Source organism: Pituophis catenifer, unplaced genomic scaffold, assembly GCF_029215685.1.
Source record: "Pituophis catenifer annectens isolate HBS135680 unplaced genomic scaffold, rPitCat1.0.hap2 SCAF_13, whole genome shotgun sequence".
Lineage (NCBI taxonomy): Eukaryota > Metazoa > Chordata > Lepidosauria > Squamata > Colubridae > Pituophis > Pituophis catenifer.
Genome location: NW_027256893.1, coordinates 3,003,622 through 3,029,123, shown reverse-complemented (window position 1 = coordinate 3,029,123; position 25,502 = coordinate 3,003,622). Strand labels below are relative to the sequence as shown.

The 25,502-nt window shown below is 44.0% G+C and overlaps 1 protein-coding gene across 1 annotated transcript in view; it reads right to left on the bottom strand.

Annotated features, from left to right (window-relative positions):
- PEPD (peptidase D) overlaps positions 1 to 25,502 on the bottom strand; it is a 192,202-nt gene that overhangs the window by 82,695 nt on the left and 84,005 nt on the right. Inside the window, exon 9 of the mRNA XM_070952901.1 lies at positions 25,149 to 25,195. Within this exon, the coding sequence (XP_070809002.1) occupies positions 25,149 to 25,195 (47 nt within the window). The remainder of the gene's footprint in view (positions 1 to 25,148; positions 25,196 to 25,502) is intronic.

The window sequence follows — 25,502 nt, the reverse complement described above, 5'->3', positions numbered from 1 at the left end:
TTCTACAGAAGGAACTGCTATAACTTGTGCATCAGGGTCCTTCGATGGCCCATATTATCCTCAGCTGACATGAAATCCCCAAAGCAGGTCACTCTGAGAGTCAGTTTGGCCTACTGGTTAAAGCATTAGGCTAGAAACGAAGAGATCATGATTTCTAGTCCTGCCGTAGGCACAAAGACATCTGGGTGACCATAGGCCAATCTCTCCTCTTAGCCCTAGACAAAAGAAGGGCAAAATACTCCTCCAAAGGTTAGAACTGGAGGGACTTACTCAGATATTTATCAAGTCAAGACTAACTCAAATAAGGGCCAGTTTGGTGTCATGGTGAAAGCACCAGGCTGGAAACTGGGAGACTGTGAGTTCTAATCCCACCTGGCAGCTAGGTGATTTTGTGCCAGTCATTCTCTCTCAGCCCTAGGAAGGAGGCAATGGCAATCCACATCTGAAAAAACTTGCCAAAAAAGCTTTACACGCTTACACACTCAGGCAATTGCAGGAATCTGAACTAACTTGAAGGAACAGCCACAGAAAACAAGTTGCCCAGAGACGCAGCCCATGCCAGTATGTTGATAGAATACAGAGTTTTCTCTTTCATTGCATTTTATTGATTGATTGTATTTACCGGTATATCCTGCCGTAATTAAAAACGACGCTCAACTACATGGCATGTGGAAGAAGTACTCATCAGTGCCTCTTTGTCAAAACAGCCTGGTTTGGAGAATCAAGAATCTGAAGGTGTTTATTATGGGTTAATCCCAAAATAATATCTGGGTAAGCTAAAATCCTTTAAAAAGATGGTTCCATATAAATATGTCACGCATATACTTTTCAAACATTTAAAAAGACAAAGTGGAACTAGATGATATTACAAGTGAAAACTAGTAGCACTGATTTAAGTTACTTGGAAATCTATTCACCACAGATTATTATTAATATATTTCAACCTAAAAAATTGTGCAAAGGACACTCAGCCCTGGGACAGACAGGAAGAACAAGTCTGGTTGATCCTCTCTTTCCAGGTAGAAAATACACAAACGCACAGACACACGTGTGCATACACGCATGCAGGAAAACTTGCAGTCACTTGTTTCTCCCATGTAAATATCCTTCAAACTGTCTGAATATTTTATTTTATTGATTTATTAAACAAATCTATATGCCACCCAACTTACACATTGGGGAGCCTGGGAAGGTTGCAATATTTACCACATAAAAACCCTACCTCACTATTTATGCTTTAGAGATGTGTTTAGTTCTGCACAAAATCGATGTCAATACACTGGACACTTCCAGACTTCATGTTTTGTGAATCAACTACTTTATTGCAAGAGTGAAATAACAGAGGCAGTGTTGGGAAATTACATTTTGTTTGGACACTGTTGACATGCAGAAAAATAAAAAGCAAAAGGAAATGGGAAAACCTCGGCCACAAACAACCACAGGCAGCAGAAACTCCCACAGGAGGGGACTTTTGTTGAAATAAGAGATGCAGGATGCTAATCCTCACTTCAGCATTCATGGCATTCAGTGAAAGTACAAATAACCCAACCAGCTCCCTTTGTTACTAAGAACAAAATCAGTCTTATTCAAAGCAAATTCATTATTATAATGCACAACTGTTCAAAACATGCCAAAAATAATGCTTATGGCATGAGAAGCATTTCACCCAGGCTAAAGCTAAGCCTAGGACTGCAACACATGTACGCATGCACACGTTCATTTGATTAAAGCCGTCTTCTATTCCTTTATCCTGAGAAACCAAAGATATTTTGGCACGGATTTGTGAAAGAGTAATCGTCCCAAGGAAGGTTCCTCAAAAGCCCCAGGATGGTATCATTCCTCCTGAACAAGTTCTCTTCAGATGGAGACAGGTCATCATCAGCCATGCAAATGATGATCTCTGTCTGTCTGGAGCTTGGGGGGGGCCATGCGCAGCCTGCGCAAACTCCATTTTCGGCTGTGACGGCCTCCTGCAACCCTCTGCAAGCGAAAACAGAGCTCAGGAAGGCCGCCCGCAGCCCTCCCGAGCTCCGTTTTCACTGGCAGAGGCTGCGCAGGCCAGTCCTTTGCTGTTTCCAGGGCAGCCCCGTGGGCCAGATCTACGTACTCCGTGGGCCGAATCCAGCCCTTGGACCTCGAGTTTCACACCCCTGCTTTACAGTCTTCATCATAGAGGGTCTCTGCATTTTCTCCTAGGTAACTCAAGTGATTCGCTGCATCTCTGTTTGTAAGTAACAGAATAACAGAGTTGGAAGGGACCTTGGAGGTCTTCTAGTCCAGCCCCCTGCTCAAGCAGGAGCCCCTAGCACAGTGGTTCTCAACCTTCCTAATGCCGCGACTCTTTAATACAGTTCCTCATGTTGTGGTGACCCCCAACCAGGGGTGGGTTCTAAATTTTTTTACTACCGGTTCTGTGGGCATGGCTTATTTTGTGGGTGTGGCTTGGAGGTCATGTAACTGGGTGGGCGTGGGTAGCTGGTCATGTGACCGGGTGCCCATGGCTATATGTATAGGGACTACCCAGAGGGCTGAAAAAAGTCATTTCTGACAGGTCCTCGCACTTTTGACCAGTCTTTGCACTTATGACTGGTCATCATTTATGCCCATTGTAGCATTCTTAACAACCATGTCACTCATTTCACAATTGCTTCTCTTCACCATGGTGACAAGATAGGGCAAAAACGTAAAATGTGAGGACAGTCGTAAATTCGAGGACTGGTCAAAAGTGCGAGGACCAGTCAAAAATAACTTTTTCAGCCCTCTGAGTAGTCCATATGCATAAAAGGATACAGCAATAGAGAGGGATGAAGGAAGGGAAGGGAAATTAGAGTAGGAGTGAAGGTAAGAGAGGGAGGAAGAGAGGAGGAGAAGGAGAAAGGAAGAGGAAGTAGGGAGGAGAAGAAGAGGGGGAGGAAGAGAAAGTAAGAAGGAAAGAAAAGAGAGAGGTGGTAGGTTTGAGGAGAAAGATTGCTGTACAATAAAAAAGATGAAAGGGAAGAAAGCCAAACCCAAACAAATATAAAGATATTAAAATAAAGAATGAATTGTTAAATTTTAAAGAATAAAAGAGAACAAATATGAATAAATAACAATAATTAGAAACACACATACAAACATACAATATATTTTCTTTGAACAGAGTATTTGGCCGGTTCACAAATTTAAACAGTCATTTCAATTAAAATTACAATTTCTATATTTCCTTTTTGCCATATTAACTATTATCATATCAACTATTTTTCTAAAAAACCAATATTACCCTTCATCCTCATCTCTAATCTTAATCAAATTCAATTTTTCCCTTCTATTCTATATTATACCCCTTCCTATTGTCATCTATTTTTATATCCATCCTCACATTAATTATGTAATATTACAGTTGTTTAATATAAATTCAACATTTTAACATAAATCAATTAGTTATATAACTACCTTTTTTGTATATTAATCAATATGAACATGAATATTCCAATTATTTCCATGCAATCCAATTTCTTACAAATCAATTAATTATATTTACCAATAATAATAAACCTAATAATTTCCCCCATATATTCCTCCAAACCACAACTTAACCATTTCTGCTTTCAACACAATATACAATTAATAGTATCTCAATTATTACAATTCCCTAGTTAAATAAAGCTTTTTTTCTTTTGTGTTTTAAAATCTTGAACTCTCCTCTTTTTTCCTAAATTTCCCATTGTTTGCACCTACCTTTTTTGGTGAGGAAAAAGAAAAGAAATCTGCCTGCCTAATTTTCCAGCGTTGCAGCAACAGCAAAGCCAACAGCCTGCTTTACTTTCAGTTTCGTTTTTCAGCATAGCTAGGGGAAAAAAAATCTGCTCCAGCAAGCAGCAGAGCCCTGAGCAAAACAGCTGAGAGCAAATCAGCTGAGAGTCGGGAGCCGATCTAATCAAGGGCTAATTAGCCTATGCTGAAGCTCCGCGGCCCAATAAAATTACAAAAAAACACCGAACCATTTGTTAAATTGCTGGCTCGCCCGCCCCTTGCCCACCACTATTTATTGGTAATAAATAGTGGTGCGGAGGGGCAGGGCAAGGGGCTGGGCGAGCCAGCAATTTAACAAACGGCTCAGCCGAACCCCCTAGAACCGGCAGAATCCCACCACTGGCTATAGGGCGGCCCTTTGAAGCCCCGCGGCAAGAATTTAAACAGTTTTTTTCCCTCTAGCCATCAGCTGGGACTCAGGAGGCAGCAATAGATTGGGAGTGGGCGGGGTAAACAAATGACCGGCGATCCAACAGAGCAGAGAGTGAGGGTGAGTGAGTGAAGGCGTGGGGGGGGGTGAGAGAGGGCTTTGGCGACCCATGTGAAATGACCGTTCGATCCCCAAAGGGGTCGTGACCCCCAGGTTGAGAACCGCTGCCCTAGCATTTCAGATAAGTGGCTGTCTAGTCTCTTCTTAAAAACTTCCAGTGATGGAGCGCCCACAGTTTCTGGAGGCCAGCTGTTCCACTGGTTAATTGTCCTCACTGTTAGGAAATTACTCCTTAATTCCAAGTTGCTTCTCTCCTTGATTAGTTTCCATCCATTGTTTCTTGTCCTGCCCTCAGGTGCTTTGGAAAATAAATGGATGTGTGTTTCTCTGTAGTTGCAACTGGGAAGTGGTATTAACACTTCACATGGTCTGGTGATCCTGTGGGCGAATGCCCTGCTTTTGTGTTAGAAGCATCTCTCTCTCAGTGGCTCTTCATATTTCTCATCACATGTAAGGGCAAAATTCCAGAGGGAAACCTCTCCATGGTTTTTTTTTTTTCAATTCCAATTTACTATCACCTGCTCTTGAGGAAGCATTGGAGACTTTCTCCTTTTCCTTTTGGAAAATCATCTACTCAATTTCTCTGTCCACAAATTTGGTAGAAAACTTCAAAAAACTATTTGTGACCAGTTTTTAGAATAACAGAGTTGGAAGGGACCTTGGAGGTCTTCTAGTCCAACCCCTTGCTTAGGCAGGGAACCCTACACCACTTCAGACAAATGGTTGTCCAATTTCTTATTAAAAGCTTCCAGTGTTGGAGCACTTACAACTTCTGGAGGCAGATTGTTCCACTGATTAATTGTTCTCACTGTCAGGAATTTTCTCGTTAGTTCTAAGTTGCTTCTCTCCTTGATTAGTTTCCACCCGTTGCTTCTTTTCCTGCCCTCTGGTGCTTTGGAGAATAACTTGACCCCCTCTTCTTTGTGGCAACCTCTGAGATATTGGAAGACTGCTATCATGTCTTCCCTAGTCCTTCTTTTCGTCAAACTAGACATACCCAGTTGATTCCAGTTGAGTTATATCAAAAATGAGAATCCGGTGAGTTCTTCAGACCATCAGACCTTTAAAGTAGTTGTGTTTTAAACACATATGGGGGAGGAAAAAGCATTCCAATCTTCATCAGAATGGCATGAATCGCAGCAAGAAGGGCTCCAATCCAATGCAGTCTTGTGTTATAAACATTCTGTAATGTCAAAATACTGAATTTTACCATCTCTAAAATTATGACAGTTTTGCCCAAAGATGTTGCTTTTGTGTGATTAATCTGCTTTGGCTGCCAATGACAAAATGGGCCAGTTTTCAGAGAGCTCACAGAGTCCCAGCAGCTAAATCAACTTTGTCTTCTCTTTCACTTTAGAAACGTAACCAGACAGGCATTTTACCACACTAAAGTCTAGATGCTTGTTTTTAATACAGAAAGGAGAGACTCTCAAAGCAACTGAAAGCAAAACTAGCTAGTACTAAACTCTGGATTTGAGAGATTGGTGTGTGGAGCTGCTGAATATCCGGGCTGTGCATGGAACATAAATTGAATTCATCAGGAAACAAGGAATAAAACTGTGACTGAGTCTAGATGTTCTGCTTCGGATACCACATCACGTTCCTCCCAGAAGGTAACAAGGAAAACTGATCACGGAGAGGACGTGTAGCGTCCGAGACAATCCTGCAAACCCTAATCAAGCGTCGCTTATATGCCATGTCCTGGATAGAAGGGAGTGAACTTCCAATAATCTTTTCTGCCATCCTCCTCTCTCTCTGCATAGCCTTCCTGTCCGAACCAAAGATCTGGTGCGTTTCACATGGGTCACATCTGAATGGTTTTGGATAAGTGTTTTATGCAAACTAACTTTTATTAGGCACAGTGCAAATGGAGACCTGGGCAAATTCACTGAGCAATAAGCAACAAAACATTCAACGATCACAAAATTTACCTGCATTCCTCTGAGTTCTCATTATTGTTAAATTCAGGGAGCTGCAGCTAAAATCTCTCAAGTGTATGTCAGCAGGGTGTACATCTTCCTTCAAAGCCCAGGCATTAAATCCAGAAGTTTGACTGTGAAAGATAACTAATTGGGTTGCCACACCCATTCCCCCTTCCTTTCTGTCCAAAAGCTTACAGGTAACTGCACTGCTCGCAAACCAAACATAAGTCACTTCCTGTTATTGACTTAAAATATTTCTCTGGCTCTCAACAGGGATGCTATTCCATTCTCAAAGCCATCAGCAAGGATTCCAGGTACAGGATAGCTACACATCGCCCTAGACTCATTTCATCTGACTTTCTTTTGTTGGCCCAGCGCATGATGGATTTTCATGTTCAACTTTTCTGAAACAGCAATAAAAGACGAGGAGAGCTATTGAAAGAGTCACTTCTAAGATTGGATTGGGGAAAAAAAAGAAATAACATAAAACCAGCTCGCCATAACCCGCATTATAAGAAGCAATAGAGAAGCTGCACCTGAATCCCTCTTTGAAATATATTGCAATCCCCCCGCCCCCATCCGTCCATCCCCCCCAGCTTAGTGATGGGGCAGTACAAGCCATTTGAGGAAGAAGGCTTTGCGATACCAGCCTCGGCCTTTTTTTTAAAGGGGTGAGGCTGGATTTATCAGGAGAAGAGAACTGGAACTTGCTGCCTTAAAAAGCTGCAGCCACAATTAAGGATGCTGGAGCAAAAAGATTCAAATCCACAGGCTTTAAGCCCAGCAGCTTAAAGTTTCTCATACTGAGGTGAGTATTAATACTAATTAAGGTATTTCACATCCACCAATTCAGCAGCAGCAAAAGGCTTGACAAAGAGACACACCTCCAGTTTGTGTGACATACCCATTGTCCAATGAGTGCAGAGAGCAAGGTTGTTCCTGCTCTTTTGCTGGGGAGGCCTAAGTGGGCTCTCCAGAGCAGCATGCATATCAGCTGCATATCACCATCTCCCCAGCTATATAGGAGCCGCGGTGGCGCAGTGGTTAGAATGCAGTATTGCAGGCAACTTCTGCTGACTGCTGGCTGCCAGCAGTTTGGCAGTTCGAGTCTCACCAGGCTCAAGGTTGATTCAGCCTTCCATCCTTCCGAGGTGGGTAAAATGAGGACCCAGATTCTGGGGGCAAGAGACTGACTCTGTAAAACCGCTGAGAGGGGGCTGAGTGAATATGACAAGGAAAAGCTGTTCCTTCTATTTTCTGCTCTGCGCCTAAACTAGTCTTTGATCCCCCAGAGGGAAGAAGATTCTGATAAGGATGGGGAAGGCATTTCTGCAGATACCAGTGGGCTGACTTACTGCAAAGGGAAGGCAGTACTGGGCTTATAAACCTAGCACAGGGGAATGCCAAAGCCAAAGTCCTTTTGGGGCAGCTCAGTTTTAAGCCTCTGACAAGCCACGTGGTGAAAAGGCTGCCAGATGCACTCCTAAAAGGTGGATGGAAAGTGATAGGTGATGGAACACCTGGCAAGGCAGAGGTTTATCATCAAGGGCTCCATATACTCCCAATTATTTGCAACTGCTCTAGTGTAAGAATTTTCAGGGATGTTGATTTGGTTCCTTTTTCACCCTCAGCTGCTGGTCAACAGTTTTCTATTGCAAAGACAATAACCAGTTTGAGAAAGACCTGAGTGAGGAGGTCACTGTTTCATAAATAAACATTCACCAAAGTTCTCAAGAACAAATTGAGCTCTGCAAATAGGAAAATCAGCTTGATGGGAACAAACATTGATTTTCCTTATTGATTTATTCATATTATTTCCCACGCTGATCACCAAATCCTGGGCAGCCCGAGACACTCGACGGTCTGTCTCAAAATTGACACCCTTCAGAGGTGTCAAGCCTGGCCTGCTCCTCCCTTTCACAATGCAGAGTTTAAAAAATAACTAAGAGGAGACTGGAGCATCAGGTCCCTTCATAATCTGAGTTCAAAGACTTCAGTCTACATGCAACTCAGTGACGGAGGACCCTAAAAGCTCTGAAGAGACGGGGAGCGGCAGGAGGCCGAGGAGAAGTACGCTGCTAATTTAATTATAGGGGAATTTCATCACTGAAGAATTTGATTTAAATGTCAATCGTTGTAAAATATGATTAGGAAGAGATGAAGAGAGTTGAGTCCACTTGCTAAGCTGGCCCTGATTTGATTGCTTGATTGGTAATATACAGATAGGGACAATAGAAATTTAACTTAAGACCACAAGGAAACAATGAATACAAAGTTAGCATTGATTTCTACTTCAGGATGTGTTTTCACGATTGCTCTGGAGACTGACCAATATATATGATCTACTTAAAGACAGCAATTAAAAACTGTAAGATGACATTGTTGGAATATGTGTATTCAGTTCACATGACATCTCTCTCAAAGAGGAAAGGAAAAGTACAGGTAGTCCTCGACTTACGACCACAATGAGCCCCACATTTTTGTTGCTAAGTGAAACAATTTGTTAAGTGAATTTTGTCCCATTTTACAACCTATTGGGCCACAGTTGTTAAGTGAATCACTGCAGTTGTTAAATTAGTAACACGGTTGCTAAGTGAATCCGGCTTCCCCATTGACTTTGCTCTTCAGAAGGTCACAAAAGGGGATCACATGATCCCGGGAAACTGCACCCCATCATAAATATGAGCTGCCAAGCATCCGAATTTTGACCATGTAACTATGGGGACACTGCAATGTTCATAAGTCACTTTTTCAGTGCCGTTGTAACTTTGAACAGTCACTAAATGAACTGTTTGTAAGTCGAGGACTGCCTGTACTTTCTTTTCTTGCCCTGCTTTTCCGAAGTCCTCTCCCCTCTCCCTAAATGAAGCTCTCTATGAAAGAAACTGGCCAATTCCAGGCCCAGCACTTCTGGTTGAGAAGACCTGAAAGAGTTTTCAAAAAATTAAAAAGACTAACCATGGAAAAGAGTTCATTCACTAGCATTCATTGAATTAGACAAAACCAGCCGTGGCAGAATAGTTTCTCCCAACAACCTGTCAAATGCAAAAGAGATTTCTTGATATTCCCGCAGGCAAAAAGGTCCATGCAAAGCAATCACTTTCTCCATTCTCTGCTGGCAGGGAGAGGAAGAAGAAAGAGAGTCGGAAAAACAATACAGAAGCTTCCAAACACAGAAGGGGAGGAACGGGTGGTTGGATGCAGTTCCCCTTGGTGTTGCCAGAGCCCTCAAAGGATTTAACCAATCTGTATTTACTTTGGGGAGGGGGAGGGAATGCATTGCCATTACTGTCATCTCAAGGAAAATGCAGCCACTAACGGAAAGGAACCCCCCTGTGATGTTTCAATCTGAAGTCACGCTGGGCACAAAATCACCCACCTCTCACCCTCTCATCACTAGCCACTGATATGTGTGTTTGGTCGCTTTAATGGATATCATTTTGCATTTCATTCACTTCACTCCATGGCTCCACCGTTCCCTGCTTCCCTCCAATCCTTTCCCTTCCGTATTTCTTGCAAGCTGCATGCACTATTTTGCTGATCCTAATCATTTCTTTTTTATTTTATTACAAAATTTCCATTATATTTTATGTTTTACTCTTTTGTAAAGACTGGTAGGTCATATACATAAATACTAGTCAACAATACTTACTCTTGACGGATTTGAACATTGGGCCCTCTCTGACAAGATGAAATTCAACGGTGAAAACAGTAATGTTTTACACGTAGGCAAGAAAACCCAAATGCACAGATATAATATAGGTGGTATACCTGCGTCAACAGTAGTAATTCTTGGAGTCCTAGTGGACACTCCCTTAAATATGAGCCAGCCGTGTGTGCAGCAGCTGCCAAAAAAGCCAACACAGTTCTAGGCTGCATAAAGAGAGGGATAGAATCAAGATCACGTGAAGTGTTCATAGTGCTTTACAATGCCTTGGTAAGGCCACACCTGGAATTCTGCATCCAGTTTGGGTCACCACAATATAAAAAAGATGCTGAGACTCTGGAAAGAGTGCAGAAAAGAGCAACAAAGATGATAAGGGGATGGGAGGCTAAAACATATCAAGAACGGTTGCTGGAATTGGGTATGTCTAGTTTAATGAGCGTTGGTGGCACAGCAGACTAAAGTGCTGTTAAGTAGCACCAGCTGCCTGCAATTACTGCAAGTTCAAATCTCACCAGGCTTAAGGTTGACTCAGCCTTCCATCCTTTCGAGGTAGGTAAAATGAGGACCCGGATTGTGGGGGCAATAAGCTGACTTTGTATAAAAAAAGAACACCGCTGGGGGGGGGGCAAAAGCCCTACTAAGCAGGTATATACAAAAGGATGAAGGCTATTGCTTAACGCATTGTAAGCCCTGAGTCTCCGGAGAAGGGCGGCATATAAATCGAACCAATAAATAAATAATGAAAAGAAGGACTAAAGGTGACATGATAGCAGTGTTGCCATAAAGAAGAGGGAGTCGAACTATTTTCCAAAGCATCAGAAGGCAGGACAAGGAGCAATGGATGGAAATAATCAAAGAGAGAAACTAAATTAGGAGGAATTTCCCAACAATGAGAACAATTAACCAGCGGAATGGCTTGCCTTCCAAAGCTGTGAGTGCTCCATCAGTGGAGGTTTTTAAGAGATGGGACTGCGATTAGAAGAGCTCCAAGGTCCCTTCCAATTCTGTTAGTCTGTTACTCAAATTGTGAAGGAAAAAGATTCAATAGAAGAAAATATTTGTAATCGAAGGTATACGAGTCTAAAACACTGGAAACTTGCAGAAGGCAACACAGTCAACGGTGCTTTGATATTTACCATCTTGCTGCTAAGTTACCAGAATGAAGGAAGGAATTGGAATGGAGCTCCCTCGTTGTTGCACACAAAATACACATCTTCCAAGGGGTGCCCTTATGACCTTCGATTGCACTAATGCAGCTGCCATCTTGACTTTTTCGCCATACCCTGCGGATGATGCTGGTTGCAGTAATGTTTAAAAAAGCTTTCATGCTTGTCAGCCAAAATAAACTGACTGCAACTTTCCAGATGCACAACTCTCCACACCACAAGTCAGGAGAAGGGGTTGTCCGGCAAGTTCCGCACAGATTTATTTATTTATTTTACCAAAAATTTATATGCCGCCCTTCTCCCTAAGGACTCAGGGCGGCGAACACAAGTTAAAAACATATAATAATAAAATATCAAAATGATTAAAACCCAGTTAAAACAACGACAATCAAAATAAGAAAAACCCAAGGATCAAGGTCAACCCATTTGTTGAAACAGCCAGGTCTTTAAATCCCGACGGAAGGAGTGGAGATCAGGCGCCATCCGAAGCTCGGTGGGTCACTCGTTCCAGAGGACAGGGGCGCCCACGGAGAACGCACTACCCCTGGATGTCGCCAGTTGACATTGTCTGGCTGACGGTACCCTGAGGAGGGCAGTCCTGTGGGATCGAACAGGATGGTGGGAGGAGGGTAGGAGATGGTCCTGCAAATACCCCGGACCTAAGCCATGTAGGGCTTTAAAGGTGAGTACCAGCACCTTGAAGCAGATCCGGAGGACCACTGGTAGCCAGTGCAGCTCGCGTAGAAGAGGGGTTACACAGGAGTAATGGGGAGCTCCCGTAACCACCCGCACGGCCGCATTCTGAACCAGTTGGAGCCTCTGGGTGTGCCTTAAGGGCAGCCCCATGTAGAGGGAGTTGCAGTAATCCAAACGAGAAGTAACCATGGCGTGAGTGACCGTGTGGAGGGCATCTCTGTCTAGGAAAGGGCGCAACTGGTGCACCAGGTGAATCTGGGCAAAGGCCCCCCTGATCACGGCCGTAAGATGGTCTTCCAGACAGCCGGGAATCCAGGAGGACAGATACAACTTTTCCTATTCAAGCCCACAAAGCAAGTTGGGCAGCAAGGTAATTGTTCCTACTACCTAAAATGGATTTTCTCATGGACCTGAAGAACCTCTGGCTGGTCAAAGCAGGCCCCACTCTACTTGTGTATGACTCAGAGAAACATTAATTGTGCCAGCAGCTATGAAAATGCTCTTTTAAAGAGACTAGGATGGAAACTTGCTCCTAATATTTATACTACCTGGAGCTAAACGCATGTTAGAATAATTCTGAAAAGAATAATTGCTCCCAGAGGGACCAATCCACAGGTCATGGGGTTAAGGGGGAAGGGGAAGATTTGGAGGAATGGCACATGACCACAAGGGAGTCTTGAAGTAATTTTGAACGGGGGGGGGGGGGGTGGAATAGAACTTAAGGTTGTAGCATAATCAAGGTTTGCCCTAGTTCAGAAAGTTGAAGGGGAAAAATATAAAACAAACCTTCTTTCCGGAGCTTGGAACAGATGTTCCCATAAGCTGTGGGGATGTTTTACTATTCAGAAAATCTCATAATAAATAGAGTGAAAACAAATGGCTTTTTAATTTAACCATTTTTAATAAAACAGATTAATTTTCATGTTTCTCATGTTTCATTAGGAGACACCGAAGGGGAGAGTTTTGCCCCTAAGAAATAATTAATTACTGGAAATTTCATTAGTTATGCTTATTAGTACATGCAGAATTATAAGCTCATAATGCACACATACATTTAAACTACGCTATCAACAAAAGCAGTGCAACCAGGCGAAGTTCTTCAAGCTAAATTGTACAACTTAAACCAAGCACTCCTCTAGACATTTTTCACAAACTGTCCATGCAAATCCTCCTGAAATTAGCAGGAAAATGGTTCAGGAATTGCAAAAGGTATTTCATCGTTTGTTACAGAATTCAAGACACACGATGGTGCAGATAAGGGAAACTTTAGCTTGGGGGCAGAGGGGGCAGGCCTCCAACATGAAGCCATTCTCTCTCTCCCTCTCCCCCCCGCCCCTCTCTCTCACACACACACACACCTTGGGTGTAGAGGAGCATGGACATGGCCTGAAGAAAGTATGCAGCAGATGTTACAGAAACATCAGCTTACCCAGGAAGACAGGAATGGGTGAGGAAGAAACTCAAGACTGCCCACCATGGTTTAAGAGGGAAGGATGGCCTCTACCAACCGAGTCCACCTTTTCCAGTTCCAGGAAGGGGACACATCTTCCAGCCGAGTCTCGGGCTGCAATCTACCCCACTCCTCATTCTCCGAGGACGCCTTCTGGATGGAATGGGGCAACCTGCCACAGACAATTTGCCGCAGGACAACTCGCCATGGCCAACTCGCTGCGGGAGAAGAGTTATACTAATATTGAAGAAATATTGGAATAGAATAGTTAAAGAAAGGATCCCGAAGGAGGGATAAATTGAAATGTGAATGAGAAAAATTAAAATAACTTTTTTAGTTGTTTTAAATGATTAAGTGTTGCATCTTATGATTTATGATGAATGTATTTTTATGATCACGATTTATCACTTATAGCTTTTATGTACAATGAAAGGACAAATTCCTTGTGTGTCCAATCACACTTGGCCAATAAAGAATTCTAGCCTAGTCCTAGTCCGTGATGGCGAACAGATGTCACGCAAAGCTGTATCTGTGGGCACGCATGCGTTGCCCTAGCTCAGCTCCAGCGTGCATGCGTGCACAGCCAGCTGATTTTCGGGCCTTTTGGGCCCACCAGAAGTCGGGAAATGGGCCATTTCTGGCCTCCAGGGAGGGTGGGGAAGGCCATTTTCACCCTCCCCAGGCTCCTAGAAAGCCTCTGGAGCCTGGGGAGGGCAAAAAAAAACGGGCCTACAGGGCCCACCATGTCATCACGTGCCAAAAGCAGGGGGAACGCGGAGGGGTCGTGCGTGCATGCACGGGGGGTGGGACGCATTGAATTATGGGTGTGGGCATGTGCACACTCGACACATGCCTCCCCCCGCTTTTGGCACGTGATGGCAAAAAGGTTAGTGATCACTGTCCTAGTCCATTCCGTTCCATTCTTGAATTGTCCCACAGTGAATTGCCCTGTGGCGAGTTGGCCGCGGCGAGTTGACCCTGGCATGTAGACTGTGGCGAGTTGTCGTAGACCCCTTCTGGATCCAGAGGTGGTATCTGTCACCACAATGATTATGCTGAAGGAGGCTGCTTTTATTTGCAGCATACCAGCGTTCCCATTTTAATATCTAATTAAACCTATCCTTAAAACTGAACAGGAGAGCCTGCGGGGGTGATCTCTGCATCTGTTGTCGCAGCTTCACCTTCCCTAGTTCCAAACTGTGCTTGAAGAGCAGCCAGGGAACTGCATTGTCTGCAAACTTTCTTGCTCTCTGCTAAGGCAGGCCTGGCAAAAACGGTCAGCATCCTCAAGTAAATCCCGCACAGGATTTTCCCTCTGTGGTCAAGTGAAGGTTGGGCGGAGAGCAGAGGATCCCCCCTCCAGCCACACATCTCCGTGGTTGACTTTAGTAGTTTGCCACATGGCGCTGTTGGGACAATATGGAGTCCAACCACATGTGACCCTCTCTGCTAGCGTAAGAGTGTGTCATGGCTGCTACTCTGCTATCCGAGCTTCACAGGCTATATAAGGATTGGAATATTAGGGAGGAAGGAGGGGGGTAATCGAAGCCACGCTGTGCCAGCCCGAGATGTGAGAGGCTCCAGCCCGCCAAGGTAACCATCTGGAAATCTGGAGGAAAGGGGAAATTAATTGCATCGTTTGAGCATGAAAATGCCAGAACCAGCTTCGCTACTTCTGTAACCGCTTAAGCTTCAGTAAAGTAGACTCTTGGCAAAAGCAAATAGCCAGGGGTCTTTCGTTGCTAGATGACTGAGTGGGATGGTTGACATAATGGTTTCTTCTTTCTCTGTTTTTGAAAAGTTATTTGTCTAATTTGTCTTTTCTATATAACTTTTACTAAAATTTACAAAGAAGAAAGGAACGAAGACAAACTAATTAAAAGAAAAAAAAAGAGAAACAGAATGAAGCAGCTTCCAATTTCCTTTGCAGCAAATGCAAGTATAATTACAAAGTTATTGCTTCCTCTCTGATTACAAAAAGAGCTCGTTCTTTTCTACAATTCAGGTTTTTTTAAAATCATCAAAACCACAAATCTTAGGTTCATTTCCCCCCCACACACATAAACACACATTTTATGCAAAAAAAAAAAAGCCTATTAAGGGGTTTCCAGCCAGCCATAAATGTAGATATTGTCTCTCTAAGCAAAGAAGCTACGGTAATTTAGCCATCTCTGCAAGTTCCATCATCTTCACCATCCTTTCCTCCATTGTGGGCATCAGCAAGATTTGGATCTCATAAGATCTCATAAAACCAGCAGGATCTTATAAAACTGGCAGGACAAAAACACAGCTTGCACCCTTTTCTAAGTGATGTCCCCCAGTGACATCCTAGAAATGAAACTCCACTTCGTTGCCTCTTAGAAAAATCTGAGAACCAGAGAAGCTACACCACCAACAGAAGTGGGGAGGCGGGGAAGCACTGTAGGAGTGAAATGCTATAGTAGAGAGGTGCAGATACATTCTGCTAACAGCCGTTTAGCGGCTGTGAGTGGCATTTTAAAGCTTGCAATATCCGCTTCATTCTGCTTGGACCTGAAGGCTTCGCCATTCAAGAGTGACATTTCCGAGAGTAAATGTTCGATATTCCATTAAAACCGAGGAAATGACAGTAACAGAACTATAGTATTGGAAACCAGGCACTCCATGACGGAACTAAACCAGTTCTCAGTAATTGTGATCGAATCCAATGGCTTAGAAAAACCCATCATCTGTCTCATTGTTACAGCTCATTGTCATGATCTGTGATGAGAGTATTTTCCACAGAGCTTTTGAGTAGATGGAACTCATGAGGAGGTTTAGACCTGGTTTTGCCGCATAGGCCCATAAGGGATGGGCCAACAGCCACGCCGGGAAGAGATTCTGGAAAAGGCATGGAAGGGAGAGGAGAGGAGGCGTAATCTGGCCAAAGATGGAAGGTAAATCTGTTGGCAGCTGATCTCATAACTAGCAACTGAGTCCAGGTGGGAAGAAATCTGGGAAGAAGCATTTCCAAGCCTTACTGAAGTCTTAAGGAAAATTCTCTTTAAATTCTCAAGGTTTTGAATTACTTAACATTAATGACATCTTATTGAATTCTGTGTAGTTTTTGAGTCCTAGACTTTGCCTAGCTTTTGGGGAAAGGGGGGTGGGGTTTGAATGGCAGGTTCCATGAATATAGCAAGAAAGACAGAAAATTGTTTTCATTTAAGCTCACCTTGGTTGAGGGTTTAATTATTTGCTATTGTTTTCACTCTGTTTTGATTCTGTTTGCTGCCCAGGTCACTCATTGGATGGATGGATGGATGGATGGATGGATGGATGGATGGATGGATGGAGCTGGTATTATTTTGTATTATTTGCATTTAATACTGTCCCTGCCTCAGATCATATTTTATGAAAATATGACCCTCCTGCACCCTCAGTAAACAGCTTTGCCTTCAGATTGTACATCAAGGTGCCAAACTGATTTAGGGAGATCTCAGCATAGCTCTGTTTCCTTAAATGACATAGTGATTTTGATTTAAACTGTCACTTATCCTTGAAATGATTGTCCATAACATTGTGTAACACACAAGAGAGGTAATAGCAGGTGTGGAATAACCTCAGATTCACAAAAATAGCCAAGGGGAGAAATCCAAAGGCAGGAATAATGTCAAAACTTTTGAGAACTGGAGAGGACAATTTGAAGAAAAAAAAAAAAACTGAGGGGTATTGGAGATGTGAAGAAAATTGAGCCTGTAGATCCTCCTTTGCAGAGGATCCAGATTTTAATCTGGAGTTTAGAGGATCAAACCTTTTTGATACACATAGATTCTGCAATTCTAACCCCTGTCCCTGAATAATCCACAAAAGCAGCAATGGTGGAAAACCAGATGTAGGACTCACTGAAACCCAGACCAGTTTCTCAGGAATAAGATCCTCCTAGACCTTCAGAATCCTTCAGGGCTGACAATGACCATTGAACTACAAAACCATCATCTGTCAGAAGGCGGAATCAACATCTGTGGTATCCCAATCTTATTGAACAGTGAAACACTGATCCAGCTTGGCTTCTCTGGGTTCCTTAGCACTCATTTTGAAGCTGGCTGAACCCCAGCTTGCTAACTCAGTTCCTCTCCTCCTACCCCTCTAAGTCTACAATAGGACGCTACAATCATGTCAAACTCAAGGCCTGGGGGCAGGATCCAGCCCACGGGGTGCTTAGATCTGGCCCACAGGACCGCCCTGGAAACAGCAAAGGACCGATCTGTAGTGCCTCAGCCAGGGAAAACGGAGCATGGGAGGGCTGTGTGCCGCCCTCCCGAGCTTCATTTTCGCTGGCAGAGGGTTACAGGAGGCCATCGCAGCCGAAAATGGAGCTCAAGAGTCCATTTTCGCTGGCAGAATGCTCGGGCCTCCACAGGCGCCCACCCCCACCCCCACCCAACACAAGTGATGTTGAGCTGGCCATGGCCACCCAAGGTCAAACACAACCCTGATGCAGCTCTCAATGAAATCGAAGTTGACACCCCTGATCTACAAAATGGGGCAGACCCTCTCCATTTCCAATGTAGCCTCTTTCCGTGATACTCCTGAAAAGAGGAACATATTCCCTGCCAACTCCACTCCACTCTTCCACCTAAACACATTATTTCTGATTTTGACTTGGATTTGTAACATTTCAAAGGAATAGACTGTCTTAAAGATGAAAATGTTTACTCTCAAACTGAATGAAACCATAAACTTGAATATCTGAATAAGCCCCCCCTCCCACCCCCCCAAAAAGGCAGTGTCTCTGAAAAGATGAGAAATCACCGCATCAGATAACAACCAGAGACAGGAAAACAATGCACGCTCTTTTGGATGGCTGCAATCTTCATTTTCTCTTTGCGTCCTTGAAAAAAAAAATGGAATAAATGAAAGGTGTGAGTCACAATCCACAAGAGAGCTCCAGAGATACGGCAATGTAATGCTAGCCGATATTTGATGGCCTGATCGCCCGAGGCCCATTTTGGGAATCAGGATGGCAATGAGCAGAATAGGCTGACCTCTCAAGCTGTCAAGATGCTGTGTGGGTGGCAGCAGAAGGGAAGGTACACAATCAATATCCAAAGCGAAAGAAGAACAACAGACAAAGCAAGGCTGTGCATTGTCATCGCTGCTATTCTGAACAAGTCACCAAGGAGCCCTCACCATTTCTGGCTTCCCGTCTCTTATTTTGCCTATTGATTTTCAGAAGGCTGGGATGCACTTTTGTCCTGGAACCTGAAAAAGGGGGGACGGTGGGACAACGGGAAGGAAACATTCAGGCTGAAGGCAGCAACGAAGTCTACCTTGCCTTATCTGGAAAGGGGGAGGGGAGTCTTGCCCCTGGAAGGTGGGAGAGAAGCCAAGTTGGGTGGTGATGCTGCACCCGGTGCCAGGATTTCAGTGCTCCATCTTTGAAGAGCTCCCTGGGCAGCGCAATGCTTGTTTGACACCTCATTTGCCAAGGTGCCTCTTATTAATTTCCAAGGCGTCATTCAAAGCACAAGATAAAAGCTGAACTGGCTAAGCTGTTCGTCTTCATCAATCATTCTGATTCCCAGCTACCGTTGGGTAATCACTCCAAGGACAATTCAAATATACGAGAGGCAGAAGAATGCAAATCGCTAACCCGGTGGTTCCCTACCTGAGGCCATCCAATTATGTTTAGACTGCAATTCTTGGAATTCCCAAGTAACTGGCTAGGAATCCTGGGAGTTGCAGACCTGAGATAGCTGGAGGGTGCCGGGTGCCAAACGTTAAGCACAGGGGTGAAATTCAAAGCTTTTCCCTATTGGTTCTGTGGGCGTGGCTTGGTGGGCGTGGCAGGGGAAGGATATTGCAAAATCTCCATTCCCTCCCCACTCCTGGGGGAAGGATACTGCAAAATCTCCATTCCCTCCCCACTCCTGGGGGAAGGATATTGCAAAATCTCCATTCCCATCCCATTCCAGGGGAAGGATATTGCAAAATCCCCATTCCCTTCCCACTCCTGTGGGAAGGATACTGCAAAATCTCCATTCCCACCCCACTCCAGGGGAAGCATACTGCAAAATCCCCATTCCCACCCCACTCTGGGGCCAGCCAGGGGTGGTATTTGCCGGTTCTCCGAACTACTCAAAATTTCCGCTACCGGTTCTCCAGAACCTGTTAGAACCTGCTGGATTTCACCCCTGCTTAAACAGCTTGAGAGTAGTTTCAGATGCTGCAGCATTTGTTCTTGGGTGAATCTGTCTGCAGCAAGAGCTGGGATGATTTACTCCCTTCTCCCTTGAATTCAGAGTAATATCCACAGTACTTTTAACAGATTAACAGGAAGGGACCTTGTAGGTCATCTAGTCCAACCCCCCAACCCAAGAAGGTGATCCTATACCCGTGATGGCAAACTTATGGCAGTCGTGCCACAGGTGGCACGCAGAGCTATATCAGTGGGCACGCAAGCATTGCCCTAGCTCAGCTCTGGCACGCACTGATTTTCGGGCCTTCTGGACCCACCGGAAGTCAGGAAATAGGATATTTCCAGCCTCCAGATGCCTCCACGAGGTGGGAAAGGGGCATTTTTTCACTCTCCCCAGGCTCCAGAGCCTTTCTAAGAGCCTGGGGAGGGCAAAAACAGCCTCCCCCCCTCTTGGAGGCCCACCAGAGGCCAGAAATGGCCCACTTGCCAACTTTTGGTGGGACCGGAAGGCCTGTTTTTCACTCTCCCCAGGCTCCAGAGCCTTTCTAGGAGCCTGGAGAAGGCGAAAATGTCCTCCCTCCCCCCCCCGGAGGCCGGAAATAGCCCATTTCTGGTGGGACCGTTTTTCGCTCTCCCCAGGCTCCAGAGCCTTTCTAGGACCCTGGAGAATGCGAAAATGTCCTCCCCCCCCCCCCGGAGGCCAGAAATAGCCCATTTCTGGTGGGACCGTTTTTCACTCTCCCCAGGCTCCAGAGCCTTTCTAGGAGGGCAAAAAACAGGCCTATCAGGCCCATCGTGCCATCACATGCCAAAAGCGGGGGGAGCACGGGTGTGTGTGTGTGTCGCGCCTGCATGCATGGGGAGGATGGGGCGCATTGAATTATGGATGTGGCAAAAAAGGGTTTGAGCTGAAATCTAGGTATATGCTTTGGCTTTCAAAAAATACTAGACAATCCGTGCCCTTTGGGTCCTTGTCTCAGAGATATTTCCTTATTGAAACAGAGAAACCACAGGAAGGGGAACAAACCTGTAGGAGCAGGAGCAACTTCCGACTTCCTGCTGGTTTCCCCATTGAGTTTTGTTGTGGAAATCTGGCAGGGAGCATCAGAAATCTTCCCTCCTCTCTTTAATTCCCTTCTTGTTCCTTCCTCCCCTCCTTTCCCTCCCTCACCCTTCCTTCCTTTCCTCCTTTTCTTCCTTCTTCCCTCCCTTCCTGTTTTTTCTTCCCCTTCCCTCCTTTCCCTCCCTCCTTCCTTCCTTCCATCCCTCCTTTTCTTCCTTCCCTCCCTTCCTGTTTCTTTTTTTTTCTTTTTTTCTTTTTTTTTTATTTGATTTATATGCCGCCCTTCTCCGAAGACTCAGGGCGACTTACAATGCATTAAGCATTCCTCTCCTTCCCTCCTTTCCCTCCCTCCCTCCTTCCTTCCTTCCATCCTTCCCTTCCTCCTTTTCTTCCTTCTTCCCTCCCTCCTGTTCCTCCCTCCCCTCCTTTCCCTCCCTCCCTCCCTTCTTGCCAAGGTTGAAAAACAATTGTTAAAGTAACACACATAAGTAGGCTTATTTGACCATTATTGCATACTTATTGAAATTATCCTGGCTAATAATGAGATTTTTGAAGGTTAGCATGTGCAAACCAAATCTGAACGATTCACTGTGCAAAAACAGAAAATGGCTAAATGCAATTGCTACTTTTTTTTTAAAGGTGTTTGCATTGTGCAAAGGCAGCCAATTCATCAGTTTTTAACAGCCAAGCAAACCTTTCCCTAACACCAACTTAAAAACAACAACATTATTTAATAAATGAGGACTATTTGCACACCCAGTTCTGCTTTGTGCCATCCGTCTCTTCTATTGATTGGCCATTATTTATGGCAATTTAACAACACAGCGTATTGTCGGCTTCTTCCCCAATGAGGTTTCAGAGTCTATAATAGAAGGGACTCATCTCAGAAGGTATCTTGGAAGATTTAGCTGTGCCACAGTGTCACAAAGAGCTGTGGTGAATTCCACCAGCTGGGTTTGGAATCATCTAGATGGCAGACACTCAGCAAAGAAAACCAATGAGGGGGAAGAGAAACGGGGCAGACTTTCTCCCAAGTCCGTCTGAAGCAGGGGTCTCCAACCCTGGCAACTTTAAGATTTGTGGACTTCAACTCCCAGAGTTCCGGGAGTTGAAGTCTACAAGTTTTAAAGTTGCCAAGGTTGGAGACCCCTGGTCTGAAGGACTTGGCAAACGCCTGCCAACATTTGGCCGTCAGCTCTCTCCCATCTTCCCCAACCCTTAATTTGTGCCAAGCTTACCCTGCAGGCAAATAATGAACCATTACAAGATGGCAAGAAACCCAGGAATTTCAAATAAGTAGCACTTATTGAAGAAAGGAAGGAGACATTATGAACAATGTTCATCTATGATTCAAAACCAGACCAGAACATGCACAGAAAGCATGCTCAAACTTTGTTTTTTCACCTTCCTTCCTCCCTTAGAGAAACAACTCTTTGGCCCCTTCTTTATAGAGGCTTGGTCCGACTCCACCTGTCCTTCACTTTCATAATGGTCGAATTTATTCTCATCTTGTTTTTCTCACCAACACTAAATGGCCCTCAAGGGCCCCCAACATGAAGAAATATATCTGGGAGATGAACGCTTGTAAAACAGCCAAAGTAATCGAGATTCCCGCTTCTAGGTGAGAACTGGCAGATTGCCTGTTCTCAAAAGGAAGCACGACCGTGGTCATTTTGGTATCAGCTTGAGAATATTTTACTAAGATTCATGAAAATGGTTTAGAACTCATCAGAAAAGACGACGTAAGTAGTGGCAATTGTGGGGAAAAATGAGCAAATTCCACAAATCTGAGCAAAATTTTCAAATGAATTTGGGGAAAGAATGCATTCATCAGCAATAACCTGTCAAAAGGATTGCTCCATGAAAATACAAAGAAACAAGACACAAATATTCAACCAATTCTCTTTGATTATTAGAACCAGTATGATCCTGCTTTGCAAGCACCCCTATTCCAAGGCAGGAGGATTCATAATCGGTGGTGCAGCGGACTAAAGTGCTGTTAAGAAGCACTTAGCTGCCAGCTGCCTGCAATTACTGCAAGTTCGAATCTCACCAGGCTTAAGGTTGACTCAGCCTTCCATCCTTTCGAGGTAGGTAAAATGAGGACCCGGATTGTGGGGGCAATAAGATGACTTTGTATAAAAAAAGAACACCGCTGGGGGGGAGGGGGGCAAAAGCCGTACTAAGCAGGTATATACAAAAGTATGAAGGCTATTGCTTAACACATTGTAAGCTGCCCTGAGTCTCCGGAGAAGGGGCAGCATATAAATCGAACCAATAAACAAACAAACAAACAAACAAACAAACAAATAAATAAAGCCGGTTGGATGACCTTGGGCCAGTCACTGTCTCAGCCCTAGGGAGGAAGAAATGGCAAGCCACTTCTGAAAAACCTGACTAAGAAAAGTGCATGGACTTGTTCATGCAGTTGAAAGGGGTCGACACCAATTCAATGTGGCATGTACACACACACACACACACACACACACACACACACACACAGAGAGAGAGAGAGAGAGAGAGAGAGAGAGAGAGAGAGAGAGAGGGGGAGAGAGAGAGAGAGAGAGAGAGAGAGAGAGAGAGAGAGAGAGAGAGAGAGAGAGAGGCTAGCATAAGAGAAGGCTGGCCCTCAAGTATCTGACTCTAAGCCAAGAAGATCCCTTTAATTTATACCATGAAGGACTGGTGCTTCTGCCATCTTGACCATTTTGCTGCTGCATTCAGGTCAACTGTAGCATCCAAAGACTAGACTGCAACAGCCCAAAGAGATGCAACATCATGATTGGGCCACTTAGGACAGTGCCACACATCATTTTTGATCAAGTGCAACTTTTTTACGTCCTATGCCAAGTTCATTTCAGAAACAGAAAATGGGATACTTTCATGTTTCTGCACTTCAAATCCTTGAATTAAACCTAATAAAACACATCCTTTGATTTTCCCAAACGAGACACCCATCTCAACCATGATGTGAAAGTTTCTGTTGAAGGTGGATCAGAAGAGAGCTGAAAGGGACAGGGGTGGAAACCCAGTCCAGAGACCACAGGGCTACCTGTGGAACTGCCTGGCTTTCACTTCCTTGAGGAAAGCTTTTTCTGTCTGTGCCAACTCCAACAGAGATTGGTATCTCAATTTTCATGATATCTAAGTTGGCCATAAAATCTTCTCAGAGGCTCCAAACCAAAGAGATTACCTCCAAAGTGCCAGGGGTTAAAATGGAAAATCCATTTTTAAAAAAGTTATTAAATTTAACTGTCTGCCAACCTCTGTAACAACGCTGGGTAATGAATAGTAAAATCAATCCTAAAATACAGTTAAAAACTCAGATGTCTGATAGAACAAATTCAGTTCAAAGCGATCCAACATACAGAACTTATTCTAACCCAAGACCGGGGGAGGGAGGGGGGGAGGCCAGTTTTTCAGGGCTCTTTTAAATAATGGAGGGGGGGCGCAAATGTATCTCAGGGAGGGGTGCTGTAAGAGAAAAGGCCTTAAGGGAAGAGCTACAGGTGTAGCTTTGCAGTATCAAAGAAACACATCGCATTGTTTCCTTCACAAGAAACATATCACGGAGGAATATTACTCCTCCAAAATTAAAGGGGTCTACATTTGTGTACATTGATTCTTTGGTGTAATATCCTTCCAATAGCGAAGCCTCTGGCAAGGAGATGCATCTGGTAGGTGTTTCATCATCTGTGTAATCACACTCACATTTGGCACACTGGCACACTTTTTCTTTCGCTAGCTCAAGCTGGGAAGAACCTGTTCAAAATCATGCAGCCGTTTTGTCTCTTAAGAGCTATTAGGATGGCTCCTTCCTTCCTTCCTTCCTTCCTTCCTTCCTTCCTTCCTTCCTTCCTTCCTCTCTCTCCTTCCCTTTCTCTCTCTCTCTCTCTCTCTCTCTCTCACACACACACACACACACACATATTTTCCACTTCCTAAAACAAGTGCTTTATTCATATGCAGATACATACAGATGTCATGGACAAATTAATGGGCGGGTCAATGCATAATGCTAAGGCGATAACATGGCCTGTTTGTGGTTTAAAATAATGTTGGTCTATGGATTAGCACAATGCATGGAAGAGGCCAATAAAAGCACATGGTGTTCATAACCTAAATTGTGTTTAACTGCTTAAAATACACTAGCCCGTTGCCATATGGCACATGGCAAGGGAAAAATGCAACCATGCGCTGGGTACCAAAGTTGCATTAAGTTTAAGTAAAGCCGAGTGGTTCAAGACAAGGAGGTGATCTTCAATTTCATTAGGAAAACTAACACTGTAGATTGGAATAGAAATACATCAGCAGAACCAGCAATATTTGCTCCAGTTTTAAAAGAGATTGAAACAAACCTCCAGACTATTTTATGGCCGCCATAAATATTTGTGTAATGTAACAGGAATAACCATGATGTTCTCACCTATAAAAGATGGTTTATTGAACACCATCAAACACTAATAACAGCTATTAGGGACTGTTTCTGTAAATTACATAAAACTCAGCTAAGAGAATTATACAGCTTTTAAGACATACCTAAAAGCAATTGTCATCTAATAAAACGAAAGGAATTGATGGAATGCCTTTTCTGTATAACAGAGTAATACGCCAAGCACAACCTCAAAATAGTTCCTGTAATTGTCATTAAATCAATGTCATTTGCCCTTATCTGCAGTATTTCCTGTTAACCTAGAAATGCTTTTCCCTCGTTTTGCCATAAATGTCAAAAATGCACTTACCTCTCCAACTCATATTCTTTCATGCCAGGTTTTACGGCCTTCATTACCTATAGCCACAAAAGTAGATATGGTATAAGAAATTTGGCCATTCTTCAGAAGTAGGACAGCTCTGCAGTAGCTACGGTCCCTCCACCCTAGAATAATGGTTGCTACAAAGCCTGGAGTAAACAGGACTATATATGAGTAGTGGTGAAGATATTCATCAGCTAGAGTAAAAATTACAGCCATATCAGCAGCAGAAAAGGAACAAGAACTCTTGTTTGCATCTCAGGAGCTAAGTGATAGCTCTCAGGAGCTCAATTCCAGAGATCCCAACACAGACCTGAATAAGGAGGAGCTTTCAAGACAGCTCAT